Source organism: Crotalus tigris, unplaced genomic scaffold, assembly GCF_016545835.1.
Source record: "Crotalus tigris isolate CLP2741 ecotype Arizona unplaced genomic scaffold, ASM1654583v1 scf7180000020104.566533, whole genome shotgun sequence".
Taxonomy (NCBI): domain Eukaryota; kingdom Metazoa; phylum Chordata; class Lepidosauria; order Squamata; family Viperidae; genus Crotalus; species Crotalus tigris.
Window position 1 is genome coordinate 481,163 of NW_024097859.1, and position 12,383 is coordinate 493,545.

The following is a 12,383-nucleotide window of genomic DNA, read 5'->3' on the forward strand; positions in this document are numbered from 1 at the left end:
GAAAGATTCTTTGCCTACTATAGAAGAATGGTCGTTTAAAGTTTCTAATTTAGCAGAAATGGCCAAAATTTCTGCCTACTTGAAAGATCATTCACAAGAAAGATACATCTCGGTGTGGAGAAGATGAATAAATTTTGTACAGAATAAATATGGAATTAGAAAGTATTATTTAGTCTTTGATTAACTTATAGTTTAAACTGGGAGTTGTTTGTATTTGAGTTAAAGTATTTTAGGGAATTGGATAGTTGGATAAGCTTAGTTAGAATTTGTTTATTTTTTTTTAACCCTGTAATAAGCTCTGGGAAGTGAGGAGGGGGAGGGTTGGGGTGGGGGGGGGAGGGAGAGTTATTGTATTGTAATAATGTATTTGTATAAAACTTTTCAATAAAAAAAAAGAATAAGAGAAATAGAGGTCCAATGCAGAGGACAGGAGGCTTATTACTGCCTTAAATGGCATCACAAGCAACAAAGAGGGACCTATCGGCTGAAAGGGAAGCGCTGTTGTGGAAACCTGCTTGGCAGAAAAAGAAGCCTAGAGTAAGACTGAAAAGAGAAACTTAAAACTATATATACTGGATTTAAGGCATTTTAGAACTATGGATTGATTTAAGGACTAAGTTCTTGAGTTAGAAGAAAAATGGGTGATTATTAGAATATATACATTAAATAAAGTAAGAATGTATTTTTTGGAATAATAGGTTTATTTGTATGAAAATTATTATATAATGGAATGAAGAAAACTGAAGAGGTGTTCTAGATGGGGACTGAACGAATAATTAATTGAATGTTATTTTAATAAGATGATGTGTTTATTTGATAATATGGATGTTATTAGGTTTGATAATTAATTGGATGAAATCAGAACCTTGTCTAATGGACTTAAATGATTTAAGGTTGATATTACTTTGTCAGCTTAAAGAAATTGATTGATGGATTAGATATATATATAGGATAGATCAATATTTTATTTTAATTTGGAGCTATTAGTGGAAGAAGGAATAAACAAGATTTATGATAAAATTAAAGAATTAGGATATATTTGGAAGGGATACCTGAACTGATAATGTGGTTATTTAAAGTTAAATTTGATTATGGTCTTGTAATTGAATAAAGCTCTAAAACAGGTTTAGGATTAATAGAAATTTATGTTAGAAATATTTTAAATATATTAAGCTATTTGAGGGAGAGAGGGAATATTTGATGTACTGATTGAGTTACTTATATATTTTTTGTTTTTGATTTTTGATTACCCCAGCACCACGGTGTGTCTCGAGCACTTTGTCTTAAGAATTAAAAAACCAATAAAATTTGTTTAAAAAAAACGAAAGAAAAAGAAACAGAAGGGACACCAGAAGGCCAAGACTTCACCTTGCCAGCCATCAACGCCCAGGTGAGCAGACAGTCACCCCAAGATTAACACTAGACTAGGGGCAGGCAACCTTGGCTCTTTTATGACTTGTGGACTTCAACTCCCAGAATTCCTGAGACAGCCATGCTGAGGGGAAAGGGAGAAGTTTCCAAGCTGAGCCAGGCTGGCTCGAATTCTGGGAGTTGAAGTCCACAAGCTATAAAGGGGGCCATAGTTCCCCCATGCTGGCTCAGGAATTCTGGGAGTTGAAGTCCACCAGTCATAAAAGAGCCAAGGTTGCCTATCCCTGGTCTAGATCAACAGTCAAGCAGCAAACACCTCCTCAATGGAGAAACTATCAGACAAATAAACATTAAAAAAAGCCTAATCAAGGAACTGCCTCCCACCAACACTGACAGGGCAAGCTGTAAGATATCAATAAGGAGCAACAGTCCTCCTCCTCCTCCTCCTCCTCTCTGCAAACCCCACACTCCCTTCCAGCACTGATGAGGTTCCCTAGTTGGGTCATGAAATGTCTGTAAGAAAGCCACCCAGCTCAGAAAGCACCCAGGACCCCACAGTCGTCCTCCTCCTCCTCCTCCTCCTCCACTCCACAAACTCCACTCCTTTCCAGCACTGATGATGTTACTTAGTTTGGGTCATGAAACGTCTGCAAGGAAACAAGCAAGCTCGGAGAGCGCCAGGGACCCCACGGTCCAGCCCTGGGCTACAGATCTTCTCTCCTGCTGGCATCTAAGGTCTTTGGGGCTTCCTGCCACGAGCTTTCAACACGTTTTCCTTCCGCAGCTTCACTCTCTCCTCTCCCCAACTCACCTTCATGTTGATCTCCTGAGTGAAGGCAGCCTTCTGCATTTCAAAGGCCCTCTTGGAGTCGGCCACCTTGGTGTCCGCCATGAACTTCACGTCCAGCATCTCCTTCTTGCACTCGGCTTCCTGCAGCGACAAAAAGCACAGTGACCAAAAGCTCAGCGGGGTCCCCCAGGGCCTCCAGAGAAGAGGGCGAGCCAGCCGGGGGAGATTTGCTCGCTCCACCTACCCGGATGCCAGCGTCTCGCTCGGCTTCGGCCACGCCGATGTCGGCGTCTCGCTGGACCACGGCGATCTGGGTTTTTCCCAGCGAGCTCAGGTAGCTGACTTTATCATACACGTCCTGCAGGAGAAGGAATGAAGAGGGTCCGAGGGGAGCTCTGGGCCGGATCCCGCTCAGGAGCCTGCAGAATGTCTCATCGGCAGATTTCATAGTCGTCCTGAATTGGGACTTCAACTCCCAGAATCCCTCAGCCACCGTTTGTGGATTTCAACTCTCAGAATTCCCCCAGCCACTGTGTGTGGACTTCAACACCCAGAATTCCCTCAGCCACTGTGTGTGGATTTCAACTCCCAGAATTCCCCCAGCCACTGTGTGTGGACTTCAACACCCAGAATTCCCTCAACCACTGTGTGTGGACTTCAACTTCCAGAATTCCCTCAGCCACTGTGTGTGGACTTCAACTCCCAGAATTCCCTCAGCCACCGTTTCTGGATTTCAACTCCCAGAATTCCCTCAGCCACTCTGTGTAGACTTCAACTCCCAAAATTCCCTCAGCCACTATATGTGGACTTCAACTCCCAGAATTCCCTCAGCCACTGTTTGTGGACTTCAACTTGCAGAATTACCTCAGCCGTTTGTGGACTTCAACTCCCAGAATTCCCTCAGCCACCTTGTGTGGACTTCAACTCCCAGAATCCCCCAGCCACCGTGTGTGGACTTCAACTTGCAGAATCCCCTCAGCCACTGTTTATGGACTTCAACTTGCAGAATCCCCTCAGCCACTGTGTGTGGACTTCAACTCCCAGAATTCCCTCAGCCACCGTGTGTGGACTTCAACTTCTAGAATTCCCTCAGCCACTGTATGTGGACTTCAACTCCCAGAATTCCCTCAGCCACTGTGTGTGGACTTCAACTTGCAGAATTCCCTCAGCCACATGCGTGGACTTCAACTCCCAGAATTCCCTCAGCCACCGTTTGTGGACTTCAACTTGCAGAATTACCTCAGCTACTCTGTGTGGACGACAACTCCCAGAATCTTTCTCCCACAGAGGCTACCTGGGAGCCACCCCCTCCCTCCCTCCCTTCTGGGAATCCCCCTCCTCAGTGGCTTCCGCCAGAGCGCCTGCCCGAAGGCGGACCCTGGCCCCAGCCCCTCGCACCTTGATCGTGAAGCTGAGGATCTCGATGCCCATCCTGCCCACGTCTGGCGCCGCCACCTCCCGCACCAGCTTGGCAAACTGGTCTCGGTCCTGATAAATCTGCTCGACGGTCAGAGTGCCTGCAAGGCAGAGAGAATGGGTGGAGGAAAACACACACACACAGACACACACATATACAAACACACACACCAACAGCCAAGCAGGATGGAGGGGAGCAATACTGAAGGGCATCTTCTTGGATGAGAAGCAAAATGTTTTCCAAGGAAAAAAACCCAAAATTCCAATCGCCTTTTGGAAAAAACATCTTTGGGGCAACTGTAGCATCCTAAGTGGCCTGGCCTGGCCTGACCAGGTAGACCAGCCTCAAAGCCAGGGGTCAGCTTGTGGTCCGGTTAGGATGCCCTGCAAGACTGGACAGCCATTTTTCCGAAATGGTATAGGGTTTCCTGCCTGAGCAGCGGGTTGGACTGGATGACCTCCAAGGTCCCTTCCAACTTTACTATTATTATTATTATTATTAATTGGGTATGTCTAGTCTAATGAAGACCAGGGGTAACATGATAGTGTTCCAATATCTCAGGGGCCGCCACAAAGAAGAGGCAGTCAAGCTATTCTCCAAAGACCCTGAAGAAAGCAGGACAAGAAGCAACGGATGGAAACTCACCAAGGAGAGAAGCAACCTAGAACTAAGGAGAAACTTCCTGACAGTTAGAACAATTAACCAGTGGAACTCCTTGCCGCCAGAAGTTGTGAATGCTCCAACACTGGAAGTTTTTAAGAAGAGACTGGACAGCCATTTGTCCGAAATGGTGTAGGGTTTCCTGCCTGAGCAGGGGGGTTGGACTAGATCAGTGGTTCTTAACCTGGGCGATATCGCCCCCCCAGGGGGCAATTTTATTTTTCAGGGGGGCGAAGGAACAAAAAGGGGGCGATATAGTGAGAAGTTTTGGGGACACTTTTGAGACTTTTTCGTACAGTGAATCGCTGTATATCTGTCGTACAAAAACATCAGATCGCTGGCTATTAGTGGATTGAATTGTGTTTTCAAATGTTCCTCCATTTAGCTTCAGGACAGAACGCCATACATATGTGAACATGCACCGCTTATCTTCATGCACGTTGTGCAGCAGCCTCTACCCTTTTTACATTTCTTTTTGCATCTTAAATTTCACTTTTAATTCAATCATTAAATGTTACTGTTTTTCTTTTCGGGCATTTCACTTTCTTGCCATTGAATTTTGTTTTCAGTGGTCATTACATTTAAGTATCTTGAATAAATAAGATAATCATGAAATACATGAGCCGAGGTGGCGCAGCAGTTAGAGTGCAGTACTGCAGGCCACTTTAGCTGACTGTGTTCAGCAGGTCAGCGGTTCAAATCTCACCGGCTCAAGGTTGACTCAGCCTTCCATCCTTCCGGGGTAGGTAAAATGAGGACCCAGATTGTTGGGGGCAATGGGGGCAATGTAAATATATATATATATATATACACACATACATACATACATACATTGCTTACTGGTGTACACCGCTTAGAGAGTGCTTGCACTTAAAAGCGGTATATAAGTCTCATAAATAAATAAATAAATACATGTATAAAGTGATGGGTGGCACCAAAATTTTTTAAACAGTTGAGATATGGGGGAAAGACTGGAAATAAATTATTTGCATCGATATGTCCTGATGACAATTTTAAAGAAAACAAAACAAGGGTTTGCATAATTTGAAGAATTATTGCCTATGTTGTGATTGAGAGGTTATGTTGGGGGAGGGGAGTGATGACAACTTTCTCATTGGCTCAAGGGGGCGATTCGTTCAAAAAGGTTAAGAACCACTGGACTAGATGACCTCCAAGGTCCCTTCTATTCTATTCTATTCTATTCTATTCTATTCTATTCTATTTTCCTATTCTATTCTATTCTACTCCTTATTTTAATTCTATTCTGTTCTGTTCTGTTCTATTCTATTCTATTCTATTCTATTCTATTCTATTCTATTCTATTCTATTCTATTCTATTCTATTCTATTCTATTCTATTCTATTCTACTCTACTCTACTCTATTCCATTCCATATATTCTATTCTATTCTGTTCTATATTCTATTCTATATTCTATATTCTATATTCTGTATTCTGTATTCTATTCTATTCTATTCTATTCTATTCTATTCTATTCTCTATTTCTTTGTGACCCTCGTAGGCCGCCTTCCCCCCGGCCGATACGCACCCAGGATGGAGCGAAGGTGTCCCTCCAGGGTCTGCAGGACCACGTTCTTGATGTCCTGGACGTTCTTCCCCAAAAACTGCTCGCAAGCGACCGCCAGGAGTTCCTTCTCGGTCATGATCTTCACCTGCGAGGCAAAGGGAGGCAGCATGGTGGGAGAGTCCGCAGAAGACCAAGGAGAGCTGGCCACTCGCTTGGCTTCTAGGATCGCCCCGGCTCGGTTGGGCTGGGTCCCTAAAGATGGGCCACACCAGAGGGAACCCCCCGAGCCACCCCCCTCCCTGCTTTGAAGAGCCTCCCGTACGGGGGACAGATCAACCCAAGGAGAAACGGCTGACCTCCGGCGTAGACACGAAAATGGTCGACTCGGGTTAAACCTCCCCAAATCTTGAATGCTGCTAGGTTCACGGGGTCTCCACCTTCAAAAGGGTCCCTGGGCCCCCATCCAGGCACAACAGGTGACGCTTCCAGTTAATTAGACAAGTATTTTTCGACCTTAAGGTTAACTTTCAAGGTTGGTGGACTTCAACTCCCAGAATTCCCCAGCCAGCACAGCTATTTGAATTGAGGGTTGTTCTATAACCCCCCCCCCCGCCGGCTCGTGGCCTGATACAGATGTTAAATCTGTGTTTCTTTGGGCACTTGAACTCCCACAATGCTCCAGCTGGCTGGCTTCCCGATTTCCTGTGAGCTGGGGGATTCTGGGCGTTGAAGTCCACCTGTCTCCAAGTGGGCAAGATTGAGAAACGCCGAACTGGACCAGGCAGCAACCAGCACCAAATTCTATGGCCAGCCTCTTTTTATACCTCTCTTCCTCCGTAGCCCCCACTGTCCCCCTTCCCCACCCAGCCCCCCCTTTCAGGACCCCCAGATTATCTTGCTGTGGGTGCAAACACAGCCAAAAGGTAGAAAGAGATTGTCCTCGACTTACAACGGTTGCTTTAGTGACCGTTCGGCACTGGAAAAAAAGGGACCTAGAACCGTTTTTTCACACTTACGAGCAGTGCAGAACGGCCAGGATCACGTGATTGAAACTCAGACCCTTGGCCCCTGACTCACATTTATGACGGTCACAGTGTCCCGGGGCTGTGAACCTCCTTTTGCGACCTCCTGGCAAGCGAAGTCAGCGCGGTGGGGGGTGGGGAGTCAGATTCACTTAACAACGGTAAGAATGGCAGTGATTCGCTTAGCAACAGTGGCGAGAAAGGTCGTAAAACGGAGCAAAACGGGCTTAACGTCTGTTTCGCTTAGTAACAGGAGTTTTGGGCTCCCTTGCGATCCTAAGTGTATTTTGGGATCCCGGCAAGGGAAGGAATCCAGCAGACAGGCTCTGTTAAAACTGCACAAGGAAGAAAGGTCAGTAAATGGGTCTGGGGGAGGGAAAGAGGGCGGAGCAGGTCAATGGGAGGGGGTTGGGCTAGATGACCTCTTAAAGTCCCGCCCAGCCCTAGGATTCTACTCAACTTTTTGACGGAGATGGGAAGCCACGGAAAGCAAACACACACCTAAATTCTGAAGCCCCTCTTGATTTTTACAGGGTTCCCCTCCCCCACTTAGCTTGCTTACTTTTATTTTCATCTGGCTTGTTGTTGTTTTTAAAAAAAAAATGTCCCAAAAGCAGGCAGTCCTCAACTTACGACCATTTGTTTAGTGACCGTTGGCACTGGGGGGGGGGAAAGTGACTTACGACGGTTGCAGCAGTCCCCAGGGTCACGTGATCCAAATTGGGGCATTCGGCGAACACTTAAAAGGATGGCAGCCTGTTGGGAAAGTGTGGCTGAAATTTGTGGCTTCCCAACAAGCCAAATCCAAAGCTGGATTTAGAACACGGAATTGTAGGGCTGGAAGGGACCCGGGAGGTTGTCTAGTCTAACCCCCTGCGGGTGGCAGGAGACCTTATACATCAGGGGTTTCCAACCTTGGGCCGCTTTTAAGCGTTGTGGACCTCAACTCCCAGAATTCCCCAGCCAGCTAAGCTGGCTGGGGAATTCTGGGAGTTGAGGTCCACAACGCTTAAAAGCGGCCCAAGGTTGGAGACCCTTGTCCTAGATCATTCTGGACAAATGCTTAGTGGCTGCACAACGCCCTTCACAACCACACGGATGGCCTTAACAACCGTGGCCGAAAAAGGTGGCAAAATCAGCCGTGGCTCCCTAAACGACGTGCTTAGCGACTTGAATTCTGTGGTCGTAAGCTCGAGGACCACCTGGATACCTGGAAACAGTCGGGGTCCGTGGTGCCCTCTTGAGCTTCGTTGCACACCTTTCATCACCCAACTAGGTAATGTCATCAGCGCTGGAAGGGAGTGAGGTTTGCCCTCTGTAGATGTACACAAGTGGTTTGGAGAGAATATTTGTAGCTCAGGGGTGAAGACTGGGTGGATCTCCTTGCAGATGTTTCATCACCCAACTAGTTAACATCATCAGTGAAGGAGGAGGACTGTGGGGTCCTGGGTGCTCTCTGAGCTGGGTGGTTCTCCTTGCAGACGTTTCATGACCCAACTAGGGAACATCACCAGGGCTAGAAGTGGGGAGAATGCAGAGAGGAGGAGGAGGAAGAGGAGAGGAAGGAGAAGGAGGATTGTGGGGTCCTTGGTGCTCTCTGAGCTGGATGGTTTTCCTTGCAGATGTTTCATGACCCAACCAGGGAACATCATCAGTGCTAGAAGGGAGGAGGAGGACGGGGGGGAGGAGAATTGTGGGGTCCTGGGTGCTCTCTGAGCTGGGTGGTTCTCCTTGCAGACGTTTCATCACCCAACTAGGGAATATCATTAATGCTAGAAGTGGGGGGAATGAGGAGGAGGAAGAGGAGAGGAAGGAGAAGGAGGATTGTGGGGTCCTTGGTGCTCTCTGAGCTGGATGGTTTTCCTTGCAGATGTTTCATGACCCAACCAGGGAACATCATCAGTGTTAGAAGTGGGGGGAACGAGGAGGAGGAGGAGGAGGAGGAGGAGGAGGAGGAGGAGGAGGAAGAAGAAGAAGAAGAAGAAGAAGAAGAAGAAGAAGAAGAAGAAGAAGAAGAAGAAGAAGAAGAAGAAGAAGAAGAAGAAGAAGAAGAAGAAACTGTGATGTCCTTGGTGCTCTCTGAGCTGGATGGTTTCCTTGCAGACGTTTCATGACCCAACCAGGGAACCCCATCAGTGCTAGAAGGCTGTGTGTGTGTGTGTTCCTCTCCATAAAATGAAAACATTCCCTTCTAGCACTGTTGACATTCCCTAGTTGGGTCATGAAACGTCTTCAAGAAACCCGCCAAGCTCAGGGAGCACCAAGGAACCCCCCCCCCCATTTCCACCCTGAGCCACAAAGATGTTCTCCTACCGGTACAAAATAGATACCGCCCCCAGCAGCATTGCTGACAAAGAGCTCCCGGCGTCGGATCTGTCCTCATCCTGACCCAAACGCCGGGAAACACCAAACGGAAAACCGGAGTAGAGGAGGAGAACCTCCAGACAGACACCGGTGGGACCCGTCTCGAAATCCGGTGACGTCGATTCCCCGCCAGGCCCTCCGCGACGGCTGGAGGACGGAAGCACCCGTTTAGCGACCACGTCAGAAGAAGCAGCAGCAGCAGCCAGGCTTCCCACCCGAAAGGTGGCCGCTGTGCGGAGTGTGGGCCGGTGGCGGGGTGGGGGGGGGGAGTGAAGAAGCCCCATACCCAGCTTTGGCGAGAGAGAGAGAGGCCCCCTCCGTCTGGGTGAGCGTCAGCCTCCCGGCCAGCCGGAAAAAAAGACAGACCAGACACATGCATTCCTGGAAAGAGGCGCTGGAGGTACTGTACCTGGGCCACACCTGTGACAGTTAAAGCTACCCCCTCCGCCGTCTCTACGTCCTCACACCTGGGCTGTAACGTCATTATCTCTAGTGAAATCCTGCCAAGAGACGTAAAATATTGGCGGCGCGTTTCCAGCTGGCTGGCCCGGCTCTCCCCTTCTTCGCTGGGGGGGGACACCTGCTGCGAGGCTCCAAGGTAACGTGGAGGCTATACACTTCCCTGCATTTTTGTGTGTGTGTGTGTGTGTGTGTGACCGGACTGTTTCCTTCAGCCTCTCCCCCCTCAAAAGGGGAGTGGGAGAGCAGCTTTCTGCCCAACGCAGGGGTGAGATGCTGCTGGGAAGGGAGGGGGGCGCAGGAAAGTCTGACTGGGGGGCCCCACAGCATGTTCTCCCCTCTCTGCCAAGCCCCCCCCCCGAGAGAGATGGCCAGAGGTCCCGAGGCTGAAGGATGGACAGCCCCAAAGACGGCGAGAGTTCCTGGCTAGCTTCAGCCCTGGAGTCCAAGATCCGCAGGACGGCACCCTTCCCTGGTCTTGAAAATTAAGGAGGACCCCCCCCCTTTTAAAAAAAATAAAGATAGTAATAGCCTGACAAGCTATTGTGTGAATGTGCCTGTAAGAGGGTCTGCGGTCTGATACTGGGTTCTTTTGTTTTATTCGCCCCGAGGGTCTTTTATCGTTTTTCATCCTCAGCAACTGTCAAGAGTATGGACTTCAACTCCCAGAATTCCCTAAAGTGTGTGTGTGGGGGTTCCTGGGGAACTCTGGGAGCTGAAGTCCACCTAACTTCACCTGGCCCGTTTGGAGAAGCTTGGCCTTAACCAACGGTCAAGCGAAGGGCAGAGGGATGGCAACGTCAAGCCTATTATCTCCTTCTTCAGGGATTTGGGCTCGGCTGGTCTTCAGAACTGACCAGTGGCAGAGACTGCTTCAGAGGGGGCTGCTTTTTGTCTCGACACCAAAACAAACCCTGGTTTCCTCTAGGGAAGGGGCTGCCCTACATTGATGGCCCTCCAATCCTTCCCCTGAGCGTTTGCTTTCAGAAATCCTGGGCGCTCCATCACTAGAGGCTTTTAAGAAGAGACTGGACAGCCCCTTGTCTGAGAGGGTCTAGGTTCTCCTGCTTGAGCAGGGGGCTGGACTAGATGACCTCCAAGGTTCCTATTCTATTCTATTCTATTCTATTCTATTCTATTCTATTCTATTCTATTCTATTCCATATTCTATTCATATTCTATTCTTTCCATATTCTGTTCTTTCCATATTCTATTCTATTCCTATTCTATTCTATTCATTCTCTATTCTGTTCTGTTCTATGTTGTTATTCTATTCTATTCTATTCTATTCCATATTCTATTCTATTCTATTCTATTCTATTCTATTCTATTCTATTCTATTCTATTCTATTCTTTTCATATTCTATTCTTTCCATATTCTATTCTATTCTATTCTTTCCATATTCTATTCTATTCTATTCTATTCTATTCTATTCTATTCTATTCTATTCTATTCTATTCTATTCTATTCTATTCTATCCATTCTCTATTCTGTTCTGTTCTATTCTATTCCTATTCTATTCCTTATTCTATTCATTCTATTCCAGTGATTCTCAACCTTTTTAATGCCACGACCCCCAACCGGTCGTAAGTCGAGGACTACTCAACCGGTCGTAAGTCGAGGACTACTCAACGGGTGCAGCACCGTTTGCAGACTGGGACTTTTGGCGGGCTCAGCAGGGCAGAGACAGCCTGGACAATTCCTATTGGCTTTGGAAAGCCAATAGAATTAGACTCTATTCAAGAGAGTCTATTCTATTGGCTTTCAAAAGCCAATAGAATAAAAGGGAGTAGCACAGCTAAGGAAAAGGGGAAAAAAATGGCGGACTGCGTTGTTTGGCGACCCCCGTGAAATGGTCGTTCGACCCTGAGAACCGCTGGTCTATTCTATTCCTATTTTATTCCTATTTCTATTATTTCTATTTCTATTATTTCTATTTCTATTTCTATTCTATCCTATCCTATCCTCAGACTAAAGCAGGGTTATATGGTTAAATTGTCCAGAGGATGGCAATAATGGATTTGAAGCTTAACTTGTTTTTTGAGGAGGGCCTTTTTTTTTTTTTTTAAAAGCAGGATGTCCCAGGTCAGACCTGGGTGTTTTTACAGACCCCAGGCCACATCTGGCCCTCTGGCTCTCCCTATTTGGCCCGCATGGATCGGTTTTATTTTGAAAACAATTTTTTTTTTGGTCCAATTTCTATACGTCCTCGACTAGCGACAGTTCACTTAATGACCGAAGTCACAATGGAAAAAAGGGACTGGTGACCTTTTTTTTCATCACTGCAGCATCCCCGTGTGGTCATGTGATCGAAATTCAGATGCTGGGCAACCAACTCGTATTTACGACGGTCGCAGCGTCCCCCCGCCCCCGGGTCACACGATTCTTCTTTGGCATTCTGACCAGTAAAGCCACTGGGGGAAGTTGGATTCTCTCCACAACCGTGTCACTAACTTCACAACTTAAGAAATGTGACCAAAAACGGGGTCGTTCAATGGGGCAAGACTCATTTAATGACCGTCTCACTTAGCCACGGAGGTTTTGGGCTCGTTTGTGGACTACCTGTATCTTTTTTTCCCCTTTTTTGGGGGGGGGGCAAGGTACATATATGTCCGGGCGCAACCTCACAGCCCTGTTGATTCCGCTCTCTTCACAACAATCCCAGCTTCTCAGGGACAATTAATGGCCCACCCCTGCCCCAGGTGGACGGGGGTCTCCTTGGCCAAAAGAGAGCTAGCACGGGGTGGGACGGTTTGCCCAGGTGCTCAGCTGC

At 47.5% G+C, this 12,383-nt stretch overlaps 1 protein-coding gene across 5 annotated transcripts in view; it reads right to left on the bottom strand.

The window, feature by feature from the left end:
* The window catches only part of FLOT2 (flotillin 2), a 51,968-nt gene that overhangs the window by 10,294 nt on the left and 29,291 nt on the right, over positions 1 to 12,383 (bottom strand). For 3 of the 5 annotated variants that reach the window (XM_039365519.1, XM_039365518.1, XM_039365520.1), the window contains 4 exons: positions 5,786 to 5,909; positions 3,560 to 3,678; positions 2,406 to 2,519; positions 2,183 to 2,302 (listed from right to left, as the gene is read on the bottom strand). In XM_039365519.1, coding sequence (XP_039221453.1) covers positions 2,183 to 2,302; positions 2,406 to 2,519; positions 3,560 to 3,678; positions 5,786 to 5,909 — 477 coding nt within the window. Of the gene's footprint in view, positions 1 to 2,182; positions 2,303 to 2,405; positions 2,520 to 3,559; positions 3,679 to 5,785; positions 5,910 to 9,559; positions 9,651 to 12,383 lie in introns of all 5 variants that reach the window. The other 2 variants (XM_039365517.1, XM_039365521.1) reach the window with 1 other exon arrangement.